This window comes from Melospiza melodia, chromosome 3 (assembly GCF_035770615.1).
Source record: "Melospiza melodia melodia isolate bMelMel2 chromosome 3, bMelMel2.pri, whole genome shotgun sequence".
NCBI classification, from domain to species: Eukaryota; Metazoa; Chordata; class Aves; order Passeriformes; family Passerellidae; genus Melospiza; species Melospiza melodia.
Window position 1 is genome coordinate 49356728 of NC_086196.1, and position 23832 is coordinate 49380559.

At 41.8% G+C, this 23832-nt stretch overlaps 1 protein-coding gene across 1 annotated transcript in view; it reads left to right on the forward strand.

Annotated features, from left to right (window-relative positions):
• Nucleotides 1-10830: 10830 nt before the first annotated feature.
• Nucleotides 10831-23832, forward strand: part of GALNT2 (polypeptide N-acetylgalactosaminyltransferase 2) — an 86418-nt gene continuing 73416 nt past the window's right edge. The window contains exon 1 of the mRNA XM_063151660.1: nucleotides 10831-11002. Within this exon, the coding sequence (XP_063007730.1) occupies nucleotides 10880-11002 (123 nt within the window). The 5' untranslated portion in view covers nucleotides 10831-10879. The remainder of the gene's footprint in view (nucleotides 11003-23832) is intronic.

Genomic DNA, 23832 nt, shown 5'->3' on the forward strand with positions numbered 1-23832 from the left:
TGTCAAGAAGCATTGGATGAAGAGGATACTTTCCTTAGCCTTTGGGATGCTGCCAGTTCTCCCAAATTGCTGTCAACCTTGCCATTGCTTGTATGATTTTCCCATCTGTGTTATCAATTGACAAAATATATCTTTTTATTTCCAGAAGGTATTCATCCTGCCTTCACTTGAAGTGCTTTGTTGCTTTTGTTTTGTTTTGTTTTGTTTTTCTCTGTAGGGTTGTTTTCACGCCTGGAGATCTAAATGGAACAATGAACTGGAAGTACAGTAAATTCCAGTTGTATCTGTTCAAATTTTTGGTTGTTTCCAGCAAATTTCATGGTTCTGAATGGTGCTGTGCCAGCAGCCTCTGTACCGAAGTTGCCTTTCTTTTCCAAAGAGCAGGAACAGGATCAGTGCTGGCTTTACCAAGGCTCCTTTACTGGTTTCTATCTCAGCCCAGTAGGGCTAAGAGCAGTGTAGGCACTCGGTTGTGGCCCCATCACACAGGGACCTGTTACAAGTGCAAATGATCATAAGCTGTGCTGTGGATTCTGATCCACTGTGAGTGGGCTGAGGCCAGGCCATTTCAGAGACAGCTATTGAACAGCACTGGGAGGGACTGAGCAGCCACTTCTCTCTGGCACGGACTGGGAGCTCTGTGTGTGCTGTTCCCAGCTGCCTGGGGCTGCCAGCTCTCCCAGCAGACACATGAAGCCCCTGCTTGTGGCAACACCAGTCTGAATGCTTCTGTGCGTTTCTCAAGGAAGCAGAGGGAAACCTTGGCAGAGAGAGACTTAAATGGGAAGGGAGTAACTGATTACACACTGAAAAGACTCCTTGGCTCAGCTGATTTATTTATTCAAACTTTTCTCAGCTCTAAATAATGTCAGTTGCCATGGGGCATGCAGGATAAAAGAACAGTTCTAGATGGGTTTCCTGCACTGGAGAAGTTCCTCTCTAAAGACTTTATTCTTCTTTAAAAGCAAAACCTCTCCACCTGGTAAATTCAGACTTCTCTTATATTTGCAGGTACATGCCCTTTGGTTCTGCATTTCTTAGAATGTCAGAAGCACACTAACTCCTCTCAGCATCTATTAGCTATTGCCTCAACTTTCTACCAGGACCCTGTTTCCTTCTCTGTAGGGGTGGGGTGTGGGAGCCCTGTCAGGGTTCTCCTGGCTCTTGGAGGCCCTTTCTTCCAAGTTTTTTTCCTGTGCATTGGCACAGTACAATTTTTCAAGAACTAATAGAATGGCATATGCAGAGGGACCCTGACATGCACTTGAGATCCAAAGTTCCTGTCTTTCCCTCTCTCTCCATGAGCGATGATATGAGCTCATGGCTGATCAAATGCAGTTGTTGAAGCACCAGTGGGATTCTGAACTTGTTTGGTGTACTATTAAATTCTTTGATATAACTGTATAACAGCTCAATACTTTAGTGACTAGGAAAAAAAAAAACAAACAACAAAGCAGCTCTTCTGAGTGTTTTGGGCCTGCTGATGTTTTTTTGGCTTTTAGAACAGAACATCTAACTAAAATAATAATCTTATGAACTGCTTCATTTTTCCTGTTTGTTATTGTTACTCAAACACATGGTATGCTGGGAGATAATCTAGCCAAGAAAGCAGCATTGACAGCAAGGAAACATTGTGGAAAGCCAACACAGAGCATCATGATCTAACCCAGGGTACCTCCAGTTACCAGGTTAATTATTATTTACTCACATGGCAGAAAATATGTTATTAATTAAAGCAAGAAAATGCACTGCCCTTTATTGAATTTAAAAGTCTGCCTGCCAGGAAGAAGGACAAAATATATGGAACTGAAAAACTGAAGTAGGAGCAGGAAAGAGAAAGACACAAGCTAACAGTAGTCCCGCAGTAGCTGAGGCTTCCCATTGCATTCAGCCTCTGGCAGGGTCCCATCAGGAAGCTGGGAAAAACCATGACACTCAAGCACTGAGGATATTCCTTTTGTTCTGGCTGAAATTTTGTGCCAGTGTCAGGGTCCTGGGGAAGTGTGGGAGTATACAGAGAGATATTTCTTAAATACTGTGTTTCTCTGCACTGTGTAGGTGTGTGCCTGGCTAAGGTGTGGCCCTTTTCCTGATGGGATCCTTGCCCTTCAGGTGTGGTGGTGTCTGTAGCATCAAGTCACCACCCTCCTTGCCCTCTCCTTAGGAAGAACTCCATGCCTCAGCTGCTCCATCACTCCATCACACATAACATGTAGGATCCTGAAAGGGCAGATGGCTCAGGATCCTGAAAGGGCAGACAAATGGCTCAGAAAAGAATGGTTTAGGTGAGGCACTGCCAGAACTGGCAGGGGCTCTACGGGTTAAAGACAGGATCCTGCTGCTGGACTGCTAGGATTTTTGCCAAGGTCAGTACAGTGTATGCACATTTGTCTCGCCACTGTCACACTGCACCTCTTCAGGTACATCTGTGTCCCTAGGCAAGTATTTAGTGAGCTCCTCTGTAACAAGGACACACAGAGAATAGCTGGCAAATGTTTTATATGGGGCAGTACACTCAAGGATATTTGTTCCCATAAGAGTGTCCTGGGACATCCATCTACAGAGGATGACTCAGACAGTACCAAAAGAAAAAAAAAACACAGTAGAAGTGCTACTTGCAAAGATATGATACCAGAAACAGTGCTTTTCTTGTTCAGCATCACAGTTTTCTATTTCCAGAATCACAGCAGGAAGTATTTCCCAAAATGTGCGAGGTTTCCTTCCTTAACAAGTGATGTGTGAGAGGCTACAGCGCAAAAGTTTCAGGTCCCTATTGCTGGGCTACCTGACCCAAGCAGTTCATTCCCATACTTCACCAAGTGGAGGGCAAGTCTTCTCTTTTTCAATTCTTGCCTCTTTTCCCCTCCCTCCCTCTCTCCTGCTCCCTTTCCCTCTCCCTCTCTTTCTCCCTCTCCCTCTCTCTTTCCCCCTCCCTCTTCCTCTTTCTGTGCCTTCTTTACCCTTGCCACCTCTGCCATCCCTGCACACAAGCCCCATGAGCATTTTCATGCACTGTGTTTCCAGTAGTGATGCTTTTTTAGGCGTGTTTGGTGAGATATAGATGCTGAAGTGTAGGACTCTGGAAGTGCTTTTCTTTTCTCCACTGTATATTACCATTTTTTTTTGGTAAGAGAAGGAGCTCTATGGGAAACCTGATTCTTTTTATCAACTTACATCAATTTAACTTGTTGTAATGACTTGGCCTTCTACAGAGTCACTCCCAATTTACACCAGTGTAAATTACAGTGAGATTACAACTGAACAAAGTATTGCTGTCTTGAACTTAGGGTGAATTTCTGAGGCAAAAAAATGTTATTTTCATAGGGGAAGCCTCATTTACACCCCTATGTGCTGGAAAAATCTAATTTACAAGTAAAAATAAAATCATTATTTGACCCCCTCTCCCCAAGGTGCATGTCTATTAGTTCAGATATAGTTTTGAAAGCTAGAGAAAACAGTGAGCAATATCCTGGTAAAATGTGAAAAGAAAAGTGTTATTAACCTCAGTTGACAAAGTCACAGACTTTCAGCTCACAGGACAAGGACAGAAGGTTCTTTTGTTTGATGTTTGACTCCTTGGAAGAAAACGGTTGCTCCTCTACTTGAAACTCTTGAAAGAACAAAGGGGATGGAAAATGCATGGTCTCTGCAGGGAAATCCCAGCTTTTCTTTCAAATTATTTTGTGTGATAGGCACTAGGACCAAGGTCGTTGTGGTTCAGTTGTATTATGGAGGGGGTGGGTCTGGCTCCTTCTGTTGGAAGAGGAAGAGTGTAAAACTAATTTCTTGAGGTTTGTTGTTTTTGGTCCTGCTTTCAGAAACAGTCTTTCATGATTTTAACGGATGATGATAAAGGTTTGAAGCCAAACTGGTCGTGAAGGTTACAAATGGGGTCAATTTCCATCTCTTGTGGTAAGTGAGCCTATTTACTGTCTGTTCCAAAGTACTGAAAGATTAAACTTGGGAGAAATCAATATATGACTTCTGGAGAGTATGTGAACTGAAAGAAACATCTCTTTCCCCTATTATATGAAATACGTTCTTGAGTGTGATAGAGATGACCTGTGTAATTTGTTATAATGATTTGGGGGATCCAAACACAAAATTTTGCAAATTGGCAAATATGCAAAAGGGACATGACAAACTAATGTATTTATTGATATTATGTGCTGTCTGAAAAGACTGCTTTTAATTGCACAGTGAAAAATATTCTTGAAGTACAATATATAGTGTTGACAAAAATACATTGCTGGAGTTTATTTGTTTAGCCACTGTTGTGATGCAAAAAGCAGACATGGTGCTAAGGCAGGTGTGGGGGGAGTGGTGTCCTTCACCTGGTGCAGAGGGTGTACAGCACTGCTAACTGTCAGATTGCACTGTGTCCAGTGGGAATAGGTTGCTATGGGCAGCACACCACTTTTGAGGCATGAGCTCCATTACGTGCACCTGAGTGGGAGGCAATAGTGTGAAGATGAAAAATTATATTAAAAAAATTAATCAAAGACATCTGAGCTGCATTCAGCCTGTTCATGATGGCATTTCTGATGTGACTTGCCATTGTCAGTGGTCAGAATGTTTCTCCAGAGAACTGGAGACCTGCTTGCCCTATCTCAGACTGAAGGCACATGCTTTAACTCCTAATATGAGAAAAGTGGGGAAGAAGTAAGAAAATGCTTTCCACTATCCAGCTGAATCTAAAATATTGTACAGCAAGGAAAGGTTTTCTCCTCTGCCCTTCTGAATGATACACCATCACTGAAGAGAAATATTTACAATACACTCACTAAGCATCAGGTTCTCCCTGCCATCTGGGTATGATATCCTGAGTAGCTGGTAAACTGCACCACTTATCAATCTTTTCAATTTAGAAACTGCAGACGGTGCAGCAGCTTTGGAAGACAAAAGCCTGTGCTGCTTCCTTGTACTCTCACCTCCCCTCTTACCATGCCTCCTTCAGTCTTCTTTATGTTTTTTTTTTTTTGTTTCTTTTTCTCTTTTTCTATGGTATTCCCTGTAGTGAGCTGATGATGGTGCAACTAAGTAAGAAAATCTTTATGGAAAGACATGAGCAAAACCTGCTTCTGGTAAAACACTTTGACTAAGGAATATCTTTTTCTTTATCTCCACAAATCTGATAGTAGGGTAACTTAGCTGCATTTTCTATGCTTGGCTGTAGCAAACTTGTATCATAGATAGTCTCAAATTTCTTGGCTGTAACCTTATTGCTCTGGATTATAAACTTGAATGGACAAAGCACCAGTTGCCATTACACCACCATTGTCTGATGGGTTCACATTTGTCTTTGTTGCTCAAAAATAGACTTGTGTATTATGCATTAGCACACAGTGTTTACCCCTAGCCTCAAATTACTTACAGTAATACAGCTGCCCTCCACTGCTACATAGTGTTGCTTGAGAGGAAAGGATGGAATTTCCTGCCTTGTCTCAGACCATAGATCATCAGTCTTTACTACTTCTGGTAGCTATGACCTTCGGAATTTGGATAATTCCAATGAAGGAGTGTCAAATTACCTCAATCAAAGGTGAGGTTGTTGTTTCTGCAAGTCTCTCACCACAGCTGATTCTCTCCTTCATCTATCATCGCTCTCCTATGAGAGAGACTTCTGAGCCATATCACATTTTGATATCGTGTCAGCAGCCTACAGAATGCTGCAAGAGGTTTGTTTTGTTCTGCTGAAGTTCAGTCCAACATGCAAAGTGACTCAGGAAGAATAGCTGGCAGTGGGACTGCAGTTTGTTCTGGCTTCTGCCATCTTTAGCGGGAGGCCGAGCAAAGGCTGAGTTGTTCTTTCTTTGCCTTCACCACCCATAGGAAAAGAATCTGTTTCCTCTCCTTGTTGAACTGAATGACTCCAAGGAATGTTGAACCTTAAACTTTATTTAATAGAGAGGAAAGGCTTCCGGATTTGGATAATTTGCCTTGGAAGCATGAGGGCTTAAGCTGATACTTCAAACTCATGTGAGAAAGTGCAGTGTTTACAATATCTGCATCGCATGATGTAATGTGATCAATCTCTAATGTGGAAACAGCATAACAGCAGTGCTATCAGAGGAAATAGCCATTATTTTATGCTTTAAAAGAGAAGATACTACCTTCTCAAATTCAGAGTCTAGGATGAGAGAGCTTTAGTTCTGCAATGCCTGAACATATTTGGACCTTGCCTGACAAACCCTGTGGTCAGGCACGGTGACACACTGTTTTCAAGGTAAAATGTGCATGTACAATATTGCTGCTTGGGGTTTTAACAGTTCAAAAAACATTCTTGGAGGCTAACAAGATTTTCTGGAAGTGAGCCACTTTTGAATGCTATTGCCAGCACGTCTGCCTACTCTGGGTAGCATCAGAAACTCTGCTGAAAAATTAAACAAACATAGTTCTTGGCATCTAAACAGATGGGAAAGGACATGTTGACTCCCAAGTCTTTAGCTGAGGAGGTAGTCTGTTTCTCATTGTTACCACTGTTCAGTGAGGAATTGCAAAACACCTACATAGATTTTCAGACCTGCTAGCTGCACTTAACCTTTAATCCTGCAAGTACTCAGCCATAAGCATATAATTTTAAATGTCTGAGTAGTCCAACTGACTCCAATGGGAATACGTGCTGAATGAAGTTAAACATTTGCATAAACATTTTCAGGATCAGCCTCTTTCACTACAAACAGAATTCTAGCACTACAAACACACACTGGGCTTGTGCTGAGTCAAGATTTCAAGACTTTAGTAGACCTATATCCTCTACAGATGTATTTTAAATTTCATGTAAATGTGTGATTTCTGTGTTATAAAACACCCTACATTAGGCTACTAAGTAATCTTTCTCATGAGAGAGGAGAAATTATTTACTTTGTGACATAACTGAATAGGTTTGAAAGAATGTAATATGAACTGGATCACCTATGTTTTAGCTTCCATGTATCAAAGAGGTTGTGACATCTTGATAGGTTATATTTTTGCCTTTTAAAGTCTTTTAAACCTATTTTCTGTGTTTTAGACCTGGTCTGAAAATCTTTCTTCCTGTTTTTGCAAGGACAAGATTGCTAGCATGAGTAAGAAGTTGACTCACTTATTCCTGAAGGTGAGGGTTGCTTTCCATTTGCCCTGCAGAAGGATTTGTTCACTTTTGACTAGATAATATAACTCCAGAAAAGGAGTTTTGGTGTTGTCCAAATTAGTCTGGTCATGGCTGTGGCTGGTTTTGTACCCTCCCTCATATGAGTTCAGTGATGCTCCCTCTGGTTTACACCCTAACTAACTAGATCAGAATTCTGTCCCTCAAATCTAGGTGTCTGCATTGCAGATCAAAAGCAAAGTTTTGATAATTCCTTCTGCAAATTTCACTCCCATTTGTATTCTCACATGCTTGATCTCTTTTGTTTAAAGGGCTGTGCTTGATACAGAGGCATTTCTATTCTGTGAATCATTCTAGCAATGCTGCTTTTAAAATATGCTAATATTTTCTTTTGAAATGCACTGGAAAATAATTAAAAAATATCTTACATTTTTCTTGAATTCCTTCCTTTAACTGAAGCACATTTTTTCAGTTTTTCTTTGCTGACTAAACATGTTAGGACTTTTGAGGTAAAGAGATATCTGTATGCAAATGCATTATAATAGAACAGGCAGCTTTTCCTAGAGTTGAATCAATGTAACATTTTCCATTCTAAACCTCTGTGTTTTTTGTGGTCTCTGAAATATAAATGATTCAGGATGAAATCTGCCGAATTGGGCCTTTGTCCAAATCTGAATATTTTGGAAAGACTTGAACAAAACTGGTTCAGCCAGTTCAGAATATCAGGAGAGTAGAAAAAAATTCTTGATCTAAATAGACTCTTACAACCTTTTTTTTTTTGAGCATTTCTGTAATTTATCAGCAGAAGGCTGAAAAATGAACTCTGACATGGAAATAGCCTTCCTTGAAATAGGCATGTATCTGCTTGTTTGAGAAGAAATTAGTTTTGATTTGACTGAGTTATAAACCTTTGAGAACTGTGGCTGAGCATGAGCAGTGGATTATTTCAATAAGCTTGTGAAGTCTGTAGCTATGGAAGAATTTTCTGCACATGCATGGCTGGCTAATTTTGCTGGAAAGGGAAAAATCTATCAAAGCACATTGCTAAAATCATTGAAAATACCTGCGGCTGCAGGGAGACCTTTGAAGACCATCCCAAGATATTTAAGACTATGAAAAGGGCAAGAAAAGTTCCTGTAGGCTTTGTAGGATGGTTAAAGACTAAGTGGTCTGCAATTTTGTAAGTTAAATAGGATTATGGCTTCCCTTAGCACATGAAATTGTATGATGTTTTCTGTGGAGACATATGTCATGCAAAGCACCCTTTCCCTCAGCAGATCTGCCCAGTGAAGGAATTCCCCAGCAGCAAGAAAGTTACTTCTCCATCTCATTGTAGAGCTCAAGAGGTAGGAGTTTATCAGGATGTTCCCAAGCTTGGGTGGCTGAGTCCTCTGATTTATATAGAAAACCTTGCTAATGGAAATTTAGCTTTGAAGTGAGGTGTGTTTATGTGTGTACGTGTGCGTGTGTCTTTTTAGATGCAGGCATAGTCAGTGATTTTGGAGGAACTGCTCTCACCTGCATCAAACACACTCTGGATAAATCAAAAACTCTCATCTAGAACATCTGTGTGTCTCCTGGCAGCCCATACTCCCCAGTGTACATCACTTCAAATAGATGCTAGCTATTTGATTCCAAAACTTGTATTTTGCCGAAATTGGGTGTCTGTCTCCAACTCCCTCCAAACTAAATTCATAATGCTCAGTTTATTGAAAGATTCATTTGCTTTCAAAAAATCAATCTCTTTATCTTACACTCCCTGAATGGATACTTATTTTGGACTCCTTCCTTTGTCTTTTTACCATGCTATCTCTCCAGCAGTGCTATGGCAGGTGGGAAGGTATGCAGTTATCCCCTGAAATCTCTGCATGCCAGACAACTTCTGCCCAGGCAGTGCCAACACTGGCACAATTCACCCTCTTGACAAGACTGTCAGTGGAGTGACTGACTGACTGTGCTGGTGAGCAGGTGAGTTTTTGATGCCATTTCTTCTAGCTGCTGGATCTTTTTCTGCTTATGCAACAGAATTTATGCCAGACCCTCTGCCCCCATCCTGACCCAGCTTGGTGAGCAGTCTGCTACAGAGGCTCTGTAGCCACTGGTGTGGCTGGACTGACAGAAGCCTGACATTAGTGTGGAGACAAGGAGAAATGTGGGGTACAGTCAGAACACGTGGGAATAAAATAGTCTATTGATAGAACACAGTGAGAGGACAGAAAAAACCCCAAAACGTTTCAAAACCAGGCATGCTCTCCTTTGAGTTGATATCATGCCTCTGACATAGAGGTGCTTTTTAATTGTTAGAGAATGTGTCCCTTGTTAGTCTTGTGTTCTCATTTTTTGATGTCTCACAGTGGGATGAGATAGCAGCAAATGCTGAACAACAGGAAACTCATTGGTGTGGAATAACAGCAGCATGAGCTGTGCACACACGAGTCAGTGAACTAGTGCACTGTAGTAGTGTCTGTCCTGGGGTGTTCAGGGGTGGAACTGGGTCAGTAAAAGACAGATAATTTTACCAGGCAATGACCATATCAACTGACCAGCCTCTAAGAGCAAAGCCTTACGTGGGTCATCCGTCTGGGAAGATCCAGGCATAATCCCCCAGAGGTCCCGCTAGGCCTGCGTTAGTGGTGCCCACGCTTCCAGTCTGGGCACTGCTGTTGTGGTGACTTCAGAAGTGCAAGCAGAGCAGGTACGTGACCCCAGTGGAGTAGTGGGCTGTCAGGTCCTTGAGGTGTTCCATAGGGCCATGGAAAAATCTCTTCAATAATGTCATGCAGAGGGTAGTGGACATGTCCTGACAAGACTTTGCTTTCTGACCTTTGAGGCATAATGAAGACCTGCCTCGCTACCTACCTCAAGTGACTTTAAGGGCAACATCTTCATAGAGCACAACTTCCATTCTGAAAAGTCAGTCACAACTTGTGTTGTGGTCAGTCTGGAATTTCTGGTGGCCTGGGAGCCTCTATGTGATCATCTAACATGACTAGGGGAACAAGACAACTCCAAAGGGGTGAGAGCCACACACTAGCGCTGTATTTTGGCCCTTGGAGAGTGCACTGAACGAGGGCGCAGTCACTGCCAACCGCGGTGAGCCTGGAGCCCCCCTCATGTCCGAGGTGCCCTGCGGCACTGCCCAGGGCCCGGCTGCGCGGGGACCCGCGCACCGCTGCAGGAACGCGGGCACGGACACTTCGGGCTACGGCAGGCGGGGGGTGCGGGGCGCGGACCGGGGCCAGTCTGGAGTTTTGCGGTACCGAGAGTCTCCGTGTAACCGGCCAGTATGAGCGGGGAGAGAGTGGCACAACTCCGAGGAGGACAGACCCGCACGGCCGCGCAGTCCCGCGGTGCCCCGCCGCCTCAGGGCGGGGAGCGGCCTCCCCCCCGCCGCCTGCCCGCTGCCCGCGGGGCGCGGCTCCCGCCCCCCGGCCCGGCTCAGGCAGCGCCCGCGGAGACCCCGCGGCCGGCGGGGGGAACCCGAGGGTGCCCGGCGGCGGGAGGGGCGGGCGGGGCCGGTCCGGGCCGTGCCGGTGCCCGCCCAGCGGGGGGCGCGCAGCCCCCGGCCCGCGGGCGCGGCGGAGGCGGCGGCCCGGCGTGCTGCAACCATGGCGACGGCGGCGGAGCCGGCCCGCCCCCCGCGGGGCCGGGCGGCGCGGGATTGGTCGGGGGGCGGGCGCTCGCCCTCTGCCCCCTGACCCTGCGCGGCGGCGGCGGCGGCGGCAGGAGCGGAGGCGGCGGCTGCTGGCGGCCGTTTCCTGGTGGCCTGGCGGCGGCGCGGGAGGGAGGATGCGGCGCAGGTCTCGGCTGCTGCTCTGCTTCGCCTTCCTCTGGGTGCTGGGCATCGCCTACTACATGTACTCGGGCGGCAGCGCCGCGCTGGCCGGCGGCGGCGGAGGCGGCAGGAGGAAGGTGAGAGCTCAGCCCGGGGAAGGTGCGCCCGCTCCGTGCCCCGGCGGCGGGGCGGCGCGGGCCGGGCGGGGGCAGCGCTTCGCGGCCGCGGGGCTGGGAGCAGGGGCGGCGGCCGGGGTGATCTCTTCGCCGCCGCTCGCTTGCAGGCGGCGTGAAACTGCCCCGGGCTGCTCCTTCCTCCTTCCCGCCCGCCCTTCTCCAGCCCGCTTCCCGGAGGCAGATGGCTTCTTTGTGGACTTCAGACCGATCTCAGCCCCGTCGCGTCGCTCCTTATCCAACTGCAGCCGGCCACGTCCCGGGCCGGGGCAAGTTGGTGCGGGAAGGGAGGCTGGGGAGGGCCAGGGCTGCGCTCCGGGGCGGGGGGGCCCCGCCTGGCCCCGCTCCGCTCCCGGCACCGAGCGTGTGCCCCTCTCGGCATTCCCCGTGTGCCCCTCTCGGCATTCCCCGTGTGCCCCTCTCGGCATTCCCCGTCTCCCCCTTTCAGCCTTGCCCGTGTGCCCCTTTCAGCATTCCCCGCCGGCGCCGGAGTCCTTCGGGCTCCTGTTCCCACCTGGAGAGCACGCGAGGATCCGAGCTGCTAATGCATTCTCCCTTTGGATGCAAAGCACTTTCATTTCCCTTTAGCTCTGTGTCTGAAGGGTACCGTTTTCCGACCGGTTTTGCAATATTCCAGGAAATTGCCGGATTTGTCATGTTTTGTGTCTGCGGCGTGGAAGGTCTGTCTCTTCCTTCTTATAGCAGCTCACGTTACAAGTGTTACTAATGTTCAAGAAGTTCCCTGCGGACAATACATGAGTAATTTTTCAGTGTTCTGGCCATCAGGTTATTAAAGAGATTTTCCAAGGTGTTGTAGTAATTCATCGATCGGGAGCACAGCTGGAAGTTAAGCCCCTCACAGTTCGATCAGAACTGTGTCGATCAGAACGGGTTTTTGTGGCATGATGTGCCACTTCCCACTATCTCTGCTTAGAAAAATGCAGTGCTTTTTGTTTTGTGGTGTTTTGCCTGCAATAAAGATTGGGGATATCAAGAGCTTTTAGAAACTGCTGTTTAAGCCTTCTATTTTGAAATAGGAAAGGTGTAAAGCATCTCATAATTCTGTAATTTTTTACAGAAAACTCAGAGCAGGGCAGGAGGGCAATTGAATGAAGTACACTATACTTGAACGGTGTTGTTTGCTAATGAATTGCTGCTTCCTGTTAAATGAAAAGTAGTGTTCTGTAGGTCTAGCTGGTATATAAAAAGAGGAATATTTTTATGTTTCTTTGATACAGTTTGGTTCATCACGGTATGTATTCCCTGTAAAAAAATGCTGATGACTTGTTCCTGTGTCAGGTTGTGGAAGCAAATACTTGGATGGCTACTTATGTGAGCAAGGGTTTAGAGAATGAGTCACTGCTTGCTGATAATTGCCTCTCTGTCCTGCTTTTTATTCTCTCTGTGCCTTAGGAATGTGTTCAACTGCGACTTTTGATGTAATATATTAAAGTAAGTGTAAGTATGTATTGCCACATACAAGCTCCTGGTCCTTCAAAGTAGATACAATAGCAGAAATAGATCAAGCATGTGATAGGAGGTAAGGCAGTAGCCTAAAGCCTTTCTTGAAGAACCACCAGAGTGTATTTAGAAAGTAAAAGCAATCTTACACTGCTGCTGTATAATGGGATAAAGAAAAGCTATCAAGGCAAATGTATCTGCAGATAGGGAAATATATTTTTAACTCTTATGGTGTGTTACATTTGGAGTTTCCAGACAGATTTACAATTCTGTTCAATTAACTTTGACTGCTGGGGAAGCTGCAGTGTGGGGGTAGTGATTTGCCCAAGGTCACCTAGAAGACTTGGTGAGAATAAAATAGGAAAGAAGCCAGTATTTCTGAGTGAGAGTCTGGTGTTTAATCTGCTAGAACCTGTTGCTGTTTATTATTGATATTAGTAGCAGTTTTTATTATGTTTTTAAGAGATCAATGAACCTGTTACTTGCTTCGGTAGCATAATTTGGTGTCATTCTGCACAAAATTTAGTAAACCTTACTGGTCTGGGTAATTGGGAAAGTTTAGTAAGGAACAATATCAAGAAAATGAGACATTTCGTAGACCTCAGCTGAAGCCCACTGCTGTGTTTAAAAATATGGAAGTTTAAAGTAGGGCCATGGTAAGGAAGAAAGTAGGTACTGTGACCACAAGAAACAAGTGGGGAAATTAACTATTATATGTGGATTGGTGATTTAGGATTCTATTTTCTGTCAGTGAAGCATAAAATTTAATCCCAGGCTTCAGCGTAGGTTAGCAAATGTAAGTAGAGGAAGATGTGTGTAGTGTAATAGCTTTTGAATCAGAATAAAAGGCTTATTAACTTAGTGTCAGACACTGGTGTAAAGCAAAAAACACAGACTGTCTTAAACTTAGGAGCAGAAACCCTGCTGTAGTAAATTTGTTGATGTATATGACTTCATATAGTCCTTTTGACTTGCCCACTATTTCAATATAATGGAAACAGAGTTGCTTATAGGAGAACACAATTTTTAATAAATTGTAGTCTCTGCTGTTTTCAGTCTATAAATTTACAGAAACCAGGAGGGAATAGTTCTTCATTTGTCTAAGTAATTTGCATGTTAATTACAGATCTGGTTGTACAAACAGAATGTGTTTTTCCATAAGGATTATATTTTTCTTTTTTTTTTTTTTTCATGCACAGACCTAATGTGTTATTCAGACATACTGGACTTGTTTGATATGGCACCCAGTCCTGTGATGTATTGAACAGCACCAATTCTCTTTCTCTTCAGTAGAGTTGAAGGTGTTTGCCCTCTGCCAGGATTGCACCTGAGTAAGAGAAAAGAGTGATTTTTTTTTTAATTTGCTTTTCTTATTAGCGTAGTGTCAGAGTTAATCTGAGCTCCTGTTTATTTTGGTTCTTCATTTACAGCCTTTGTTATAAGACCTGTGAAGCTGTTTGGATGTTGCAGGGTGTGGTACAGCCTTGATGAAGTCTTTGGTCCCTATCAGCAGTGGTGCAATCCACAGCTCTGTGTGCAGTATTTGGCCTGGTAGGCTCTGAGCAGGCATGAAGGAGTCTAAAGCACACAAAGCACATGATGTCTCACTGGTAAATGTGTAAATAATAATAACCTAAAAAGAAAAGGGTACAATGCTTCTCATTCTGGACCTAGGCATAAAAACTGTAGTAAAAAGAAGTGATGTATTCCACATCTGGAATTTTGTGTGTGACAACTTTTTTTTTTTTTTTTAATATCTACTTTAAAAGAAGAAAAGGGTAGAATCAAAGCCTCTCATTCAAGATGTACTTGAAGGGGGAAGAAATATTTTGGGGTTTTTTTCCCCTTTTTCCCTCTGGTGAATCTCCAATCAAAATTTTTGTGAACATGAGAGAGCCATGTTCAGTTGACTCCTTTCCAGCTGGATCACTGAGTTGTAGATTGGAAAGAGTGAGTCTGATTCACATGTCTAAAGGTTAGAGAAATGGTTCCCATACAGAGGCTGTGACAGAGAAGAGAGCAAGTTGAAAGCCTGGCAATTGTGAGACTGAAAAAAAATGTGGTCTACTTTTATGTTCACTAAATGTGTTTTATATTAAAAAGCCTTTGGAGTGGAGACTGGAAGTTCCCTTCTTTTCATGGGTGAATTTCCTAACCCAGAGCAAAAGCAGTTCATGCTCTCTTAGACTTGCATAAAAATGCAGCAGCTTCTGCAAGACGGTTAGAAAGCCAAAGCCATCCTGATGTGATCCCCTCCTAAGACTGGTGTGAATTTGTATATTTGTCACACAAATTTTAAGTTGCTGAACCACTAAGCTCTCGCACAATAGAGTGATTGGATTGAAATCAAAAAGAAATTAAAAAACCCAGTACAACAAAACCCCACACCAAAACCCGCCAAAAACTCCAGCTGATTTCTAAAGAACTTGCTCTTCTAGGCATTAAGAAAGTAGCTCCATGTAATTGAGCCCTTCAGGCTGGACAGAGGAAGGTTTGCATCTAGTTGAAAGTGCCAAATGCTGTGCTGCTGCCAAGAGAGAACTCCTGGGAGGCATCCCCAGGAGGAGATCTGTGGGCAGAATGGGGATTTACTGGTGAAAGCTGAGGCATCCAGAGAGGCCTGCAAGGTTAAGCCACAGCTGAACCAAGGTTCTAGCCTTCTGGATTTAGGTGCCAGAGTGCTGACAAGCTTTTGCATTTGTTGCCATGTAAAGAATCTCAGTTGTTTTTAAGTGGAGCATCTGTCATCTTCCCCCCTGTGTAGAGGAGAAAAGCAATATTTCGGTAAGGAGTGATGGATCGCTTTCACAGGTAGTTCCTACATTTAGAAACATTCTTCCTTTTCATCAGCTCCACTCCTCTGAAAACCAAAACCCCAAACTGCCTTGAACTAGAAGGCTGTTACTCTCTTGGCTCCCCAGATTTACTGGGTGTAATGGAATGAACTGGAGAAATCTAATTTAGGGCTAGTTGAGCCACAAGGAGGCAGGCTTTTCCTGTGGAACTGGTTATCCTGTACATAGTGCTAGTTTTCCCTTCTCTTCCCTTTTGTTCGTTTTGCTTTTTTTCGTTATTATGGAGCAGACTTTAAAGAGGTGACTATACTGGAGCTGGCTGAGGTGAAATAAATGAAGGTAAAGGGTGATGCTTCATACTGAGTATGTGATTGAGACATTTTTAATCAATCACTGGGTAAAGCAGGGGAAAAGAAGCAAGCCCTGTAAGTTCTTGTTCTGTATGGATAAAACTTTAAAATAACTCCTTTCAGCATACACAAAGTTTTCTTTTCCTTTTTGGTTTTTGTTTTGGGACCCCTCTACTATTTCAGTTACTGGTAAAGGAGGCTTTTATTGACATGTTCATAATACAGTCTTCCTCTCTTCATGCATAAACTACAGGTATAGTGTACCTAAGTGCTTTTCTGATGGTTTAGGTAAGGAGGAAAGGAAGTGTATGTTGACTTAAGTTCATTAATCTGTTTATGTGCAACTTGAGTGTTTCTCTTGAGGTATGTGAAACAAAGGGGTTAAACTTCAACTCTGTTGGTTTCTTGCATCACAGGAAGGCATTACTTGATTTAATTTCTAAATATTGTTTACTTTGCTGCATCATTTTTAATGTAACTTTAGTCCCTTATGTGTTGTGACATTGAATGTGATTTCTGATACCTTGATCTTGAGACAAGTGAAGATATCAGAGGTTAAAAATGTCAAATTGTCGTATGTCCTTTTCTGTATCATTCACTTCCTAGAAGGAGCAAGGAGATAGAAAATGATGTTCCTCTCTATAACAGGTAACAGTTTCTGCTAATAGATCTTTCTTTTATACGATTCTGTAATAAATGGGAAAGAGATTAAATGCTCAGGCACTTCAATAATAAATCTGTCCTCTCAATAGAATGTAAATGTCATACATGTATATTTTCTTAATCTAACATATGTCAATTGACTAAATTACTGTCTTGGCAATTCAGCTACTTATTTTTATGGATTACTTCATAAAACTTAACTTTGGGTACAATGAAAAGGTGGTCTGATACAAATTCTGTGCAGTCTCTTTAGGTCTGTAGCTGTATTCTCTTTTCCTCCCTTTCTTAAATGCGTCATTGAGGGAGTTTTTTTGTTTGTTGACATTGAGAAATTAATTCTTTGCTTAGAAGACTTGTGTTGTCCCCTGCAACCTGCTAGGTTAGAAACTGATGAGTGATACGGAGGCTGTGGCTCTTGGATTACTGTTAGCTACTTGTTTCATAAATGCAGAAGTAGAGCAGGGCCGTAGATAGAAGGGGTTGGAGAAATGAGAATGACTTCTTTGGTACTTTCGTACCAAATTGGGGTAGTTAACCACCTTCCCCTGTTGTTTTTCCCTTTCATGTGGATATTGTAGTAGTTTGCTGTGCTCCTGTGTTATTCCATTGCTGCTGTGGTTTGCTGCTTTCTGGAATCTCCGGTACAAAGGTTGTAAGCTGTAGTGATGGCCTTTGACAGATAGGTAGTCCACTAACTAATTGTGCATGTGCCTTACCTGTTTTGTCCCATCAGTCTTGTAATTTGAGGTGTATTGCAAATAAATGCCAGTAAATTTTTCCATGTGTTCTAGGCACTTCCAAAGATACAACATAAAAAGTGGTGGAATGGCACCTTTTTTCTAATTTAGAAAAGGCACAACATGACTTCATGTGTAGTGAAAAAAAATTGAGATTCATGTCAATGATGCTGCCTCACTTATTCTTTACACCAGCCTAGAATAAAAATATAAACTGTGTAAACAAATCTTAGCAAACTTAATTCTTAGTCTTCAAAATTATATGAGCATTCTGCAATTTTTCGTTGGAAATCCTGGGTTTTTTCCTCTTTTGACTTGCCTGTCCTTTTCAGTTTTTCAGTGTGACTTGTTATCTTAGTGTTTGTGTATAACTGGTACTGTTTGGTTAAAATGATGGCATGTCAGATGAGAGAAGTGTTATTGTCTGCTGGAAAGCTGCTTGCAATGGTACTCTACTACAGAATAGAAGAGACACCTTTGTCATGGAGCTGGGAGTCCCAACAGAGTGACCCTTGTTGCATGCCTAGAAGCTGTTTAAAACAATTCTACCAGGCAGCCTAGAAAATGGGTTTACTTGGCTTTTGGTAGCTACATATAATTTATACATAATTTAATATACAGTACTTTTGGTTAAGTTTAATCAGTTTGAAAGGAAAACATTAGAATACAGTTGGTCCTGTGAATAGAAACTGCTGAAATTAAGTCAGTGCAAATGATTTGTTTTAAGTTGATTTGGTCCACTTTTAAGTAACTTTTGGTTACTTTTCTTAAATGATCTACTCTTGACAGTGGTTAAGCTATAGTGGTACAAAGCAATATATAGCCAGGTGGTGTACAAACATTTTTGACTCCCTGCCCAACAGTAACATCGTAACTAAATGTGATTTTTATTAGGACTTAGGAGAAGATGTGTATTGCTAATATGTTGGCAATGCCATGTGTTGGCAAATCATTTGAATTCTAAAAATGAATCTGCAGGAAGCAGTGAGGCGTTTGCAATTTTTTCAGGGATATGGGGCTAAATGTCATTGCCCGAATATATCAGGATATTGTGGAAGTGGAATATCAGTGTGGGTGTTACAGAAGGAAACGCTAAGCAGGTTGTTAAAATTACATATTGCCATCATGTAATGCAAAGTGGTGGTATCTTAAGCTATATACATTTTAAAACCTGGGTGCAGTCTTTAATGCTGTTTGTTTTGGATTAAGTAAGGTGCCCTTTTCTCTTCTATCTTTCCATTTCATTTAAGCTTTCAAAGGAATAAGGGATGGATTGAGGAGGGAAAATGAGGAAAAAAAGTTAGGTGTCCACATCAAAATGTTTGGTTTGTGTGTTTGGGATTTTCATGATATGGCATAAGAGAATCTTGCTAACACTAGAAGTGAAACCATTTCATGTTCCCTCTAAGTCCATAAAGTTCCTCCACAGGAATCTTCATACGGGGGACCTTTTCTGATAAGTGGAATGAAGATATTTGAATGTCTGATGTTTTTTCCTTTTCCTCCATTTCTTGGAGAATGAATTTTTTTGTGTGCCTGTATCTTACTGACATACCCAGAGTACGTGTTTAGCTGTCATTCACTTAAGTGTTCACTTGCCATGTGTTCTTACCATGAATTAAGCAGACCTGCTATTTATTGTGTCACATGAAGTCATTAATGATCAAGAAAGTTAAAAAACATCAGTGTGTGTTTTCTTTTCTATGAACTGAATCCCCTGTTGGAATGTAGCATATTTTAAATTTATATTTGGCTTATAGATAGGATTTTTTTTATTGTTTGTTTGTGTGTTTTTCTTGGATCTGTCACACTGAATGTTAAAAGCTGTTTTTCTTCTGCAAAATCAAGGTAACTTGTTAATATGACTGGCTTCCAGTGTAGCCTGCTAAAAATACTATCAAGACTATTTTTTTCCTTGTTTACTTCATCTGTCTAAACTGTTTAATTTTTCCTACTATCCCTGTTTTATGCACTGGTTTTGTTAATTGCTCAGGGTACCTGTATTGTCATTTAAACAAGTTAAAATATGGAAGTTCAAATAGCTCCATCAACTGACAGGAGCACATTTGTGTAAAGGGACTGTGCAGACAGATGTTGGTTTTGAGCTTTGCTTATGAAATTCAAATGGGAAAAGAACAGGATAGTAAAAGAACAGCAAGTTTGAATTTTAGGGCATTCCATATATCTCCAAAATTGCTATGTAGTGCACATCAAAGGCAATAATTTGGATATCTCTTCTTTGTAGCTGTGGTCTTGTATGGAAAAAAGAACCTATTGAAAAGGTTGCAAGTTCAGTTGTTAATAACTTTTCTGAAGCTGTAAAATTGTCATAAAACCTGGGCACTTTATTAAGGGAAGCAGAGAATAACTAGAGATTCTGCTGAGTTCAAGCATTATCAAAGTGCAATGGACCGCCTGTACTGAGTAACAGATCTGCTCAACAAAAGGATTTGGCCAAGGAAAGTCTGTGCAAAGAATTGGCACCCAGCTAACGCTATTGTGCATGAATTCTCAAAGAGCTATGACTTGATGGCCAGAAAATGTTTTCTCCTTGTGTTAAGTTCCAAATGTTTAGCCACCCTGGAGATACGAGCACAGCTGAAATTTGTTACTAAAATGAATTTTCTCTATCTGGCCTGGTTTACAGATGTTCAATAAATATACAAGTGTGTGTATATAATGGATATATGCTTTGCTGATATGAAGGTTTTTGAGTTGCTTGATTATTCTTCTTTTATTTGAAATGGAAAAGTCTGTTCACTCAAGTACACTTTGACTCTCTTGGGACCTTAGTAAGGAAAAGGAAAGTTTTGTCCTCATAAAGTAGTTCATTTGGTAGCAAACTGCTCCCGGCTAATGGTGGACCAGCCTAGATTCTTAGAGGTTACATTGTTCCAATATTGGGAAATGCCCCTATGGCAAAACTGCTGCTGTGGTATGTGTGCCTACCAAGTGTGTGGGGGTGATGGAATTGCAGTATCTCTCTGTTGGAGTGTGTCAGTGTGTCACAAAATTAGGTCTGCACATGTTGTCCAGACAGTGTAATAAGCTCTTGTTATGGGTGGTGGTGTGGCTCCTGCTCCAGTGGAATGCCAGTCCTTCCGGTTGCTGTGGCACACCATCCATCAGCTGCAGCCTTGGCGTTTTCTGAGTGGAGCAAATAGGGGCTGGTATTTAATCCTCACAATGTGTGTTGTGCTGTAAGAAATGCGTGTAAATGTCTTACACTCATTTCAGTGGCTGCTGAACAGCCACTGAAATGAAGATGTGCTATGTCATTTGGCCTCCACAAACACAAAACTGGCTGTTCCATCACGTGGAATAGTTACAACACATATACGCTGTGTTAGTGACTACTGTTTAAAGTTTTAGCTCAGGAAATGTTCTTTCTTTGTCTCACTGACACAGTGTATGCCTTTCTTTCAGTGTACTCTGAAAGTGCTATGGGTGAACAGTAATTGTAGCAAGTCCTGTAAGGACTTGGTGAGAAAATTGGAGTTTGATTCCTAAAAGTGCAGAGAGTCATTCTTAAAACCTCTTGAACTGATAGATGTCTATCAAAGTCAATGTCCCCACCACATAGGCTAACCTGTGTGTTTCTGTTAATAAGTGTGGATTAAGAATTTACAGGTCTTGACAATTACATTGAAAGGCATTTGCAGTCTGAAATAAGTATTTAAATGAAAAGTAGAGGGCAGTGGGCTTGCAAATATCAGCACACTTTTACATTCTTACCTTCATGCTTAATGTTCAAAAACTGATGGAGTGACTTGACTTATTTGTACTGCAAAAAGTATGTCTGAAGGCCCTTTTTTGAGGAAACTTCTTTCCCTGTAGAGATATAAGTGCAAGTGTTGTTTAGCCTGGTAGATTCCTAGTGAAAAGATTGAACTGAATGACAGGTTGTTGATACCACCCCTGAGTTATAACAAGACTTAGAAATATGTTAGGGCAAAATGTACACTGATCAGAAAATTAAAAAAACCCCACATTTTGAAAGACTTCTCTGCAATGGCTATCAGATTTCTGAAAGGCATGATAAGAATGCAGTATGTCTTGTTAAGGTACAATTTCTCAGTTATTCCCAATACTTTCTGAATATTCTCTAGTAAAAATAAGCAAGAGATTGATTTTGATGTTCATGTTAGCTTAGACCTAAAATATCTGTCTTTATACAAAGCAAAAGCTATTTTCTTAAAAATCCATTTCTGTTACCTACTGAGATAACTAATGCCTCTTGCATCCTGGGAACAATAGTGAGAAAATCAAGGTGTTAAAATCAGCCTGCAGTCATTTAATGTTGTCCCTCATGTGCGTGCAATTCTAAGAGCCAGAAACTTGGGCAAAACCTGATTTTATACACACGGATTTTCATGGTGTGTGACTTTTCAAAAAAAATTTTTTTTTGTTTTCATTATTCCCTCATGGTTGCAGATGTTTCAGATTTGGTCATTGTTTTTTTTCTTTTAGTTAAGCATGTAGAAAATATTTTGACAGTTTCAGAGTGCATTTGCTAGGTTGTTTCTGTATAAGTAATCCTTTTCTTGGTAAACTTGGATGTTGTAAAAATTGCCCAACTGTATGGGAAAGAGTGGTGAAAGGATACCACCACTTGCTCAGGACACTTCTGAATGTTGTGTTGTAGTGCTGTTTAGAGTCCTGGTTCTGTTGTGCTAAAGGTTGAATGGTCTTAACCAATGTCTTAATAACCTTAAGGTTATTTCTACACCATGAACTTAGAAAAGGGTTTATTCCCAGTAGGATTTAGATACCTGAGTGTGAATGTTAGCTGTGGTCATATGGTAGAAATTCTCATGTGGTTCTCTCTTGCTGTGGCCTTCTGCTCAAAACCAGACTTGTTTTGTACTCAGCAAACTTTATTAGACAATTGGCTTTTATTGATTAAGTCTCAGTGACTGAATGGATTTCAAGAAGTTATAATGTCCCAAGTTATATGTCATATGGAAAAGATAGCTCAAGCTTTTCAGTCTTCAGCACTGAGGTACGACGGGACCTCGCGCTTCTTGCTGAGCTTACTGGAGTACGGATCTGGAGCTGGTACAGTAGTCAGGCTATGCAGGGAACCATGTCTAGTGTCTGATCTTAGTGTGGTTGATGCTGACCACTTCTGAAACCCTCAGTTCACACATGTTCAGTTTGGTTTAGAATTGTGATATTGTAATGTTTATTTGTAAGAGCAGCTTACAGCTCAGGGGCAGGCAACAGTTCGGAAATGTCACAGTATTTGTTCAAATTAATTGTGATTGTGGCTGTCATCTCATGATGTTATCTCAGTTTCTGAGATAAGTTTCCAGTGTAGAGGTATGGAAGAAAATTGATGTAAAGACTGATTGCTTTCTCAGTTGTGCTTTGAAGATTTTTTTTTTTAAGACAACTTTTACTTGAATGATTTGGTAAAATCTTGTAGAGACATTAAAAACTATGTTAAGAAGTGTTGGTTTTAGTACACTCAGTTTGTGATGAAAGGCAGTTTGTAATGTTGAATAAGCAAGGTGTTGGCTGCTGGTGGGTGTAGGTACTTGATAGTTTTTGAAGACATTGTCTTTTTTTAAAAAAGATGTGACTGGTAGAGCTTAGAGCCCCGCTGTGCTTAAGAAGACAATTTCTTATAAAATATTCCACAGAAACACTGACATTATCTGAGTTTAAGACTCTAATCACTTGTTTATGTATGCAAAACAAATGTCTGTAGCTGGCTTTGATTATTAATACTTTTTTTGTTTGAATCTTATATACCATCTTATTTTGAGCTTATTGCTAGCTATATATTTATGTAGGTTATCCCCTTAGCTATGACTTAGCTGTGTCCTTTCCTCTTCTAGTGTCACAATGTGTTGTCAGAACCTCATGGCACATGGTGTGTGTTTTCTTTTAAAGCATAATTAGTTTAGACAGGTTTTTAGGTTGAGATTCTATTTTATTATACAAATGAAGATAGATGTAGAACTTATTTTGGCAAAATGTGTGTGTGACTTTTATTCTCAGTGTTTAAGTTTTTTTTTTCGTATAAAACTAAGTGGCCTTCTTGTTGATACTGATAATTTGTTTGCTGCTGTTTCTCTTACAATAGTGAGCATATTTCTCATAGAGTATTCTTGCTTGGTTTATGAACTTTGCAGTAATGCAGCTTGATATCAAGTGAGTTGAAGATATTTGTCTGCATTTGTGTTCTGTAGGCTAAAGTAATGCACTCCCTATCCTGGAGGAAGGTGATAGAGAGGGAGCATTAAATGATCAATCTGGAAAATGTGATTTCACATAAGCATCTTATTAGAATAATTAAAAAGCTTTTTGTGATCAGCTAGGGCTTGTGAATATCAAATTTCTAGCACTGAATTCTTTTGTCAGCTGGAGGAAGAAGAGTCTCCAATGGGAGAGTTTTTTTAGAAGTATGTCAGTTGCTGTTCTGGCAACTGCATGATGTTTTCATTTAGACTGTTCTCATGCTCTTACTGGCAGTAGGCTATAGCAGCTGGGATGGCAGCATGTTTGCTTTCTTGCAACATGGTTTAGGCTTTTTTTTCTGGCTTATCAGTTTAAGACAATAATTGTGTAGTGATTTTTTCCTCCTGTATTTGAATGGCTTTTTGCCATTATACAAACAGTGACGAAAATGGCAGTGAAGTGATAGGAAGTGCTAGTGCTGGCTTTCCGTCTGGCTTTGGAAGTCAGAGTTGTTGCTGCATGCCTGAATGCTATTACTTGCCTCAGTACAATGATCAAGCACTTGATTCTTTTCTTCCACAGACTATCCTGTGTTGGAAGGG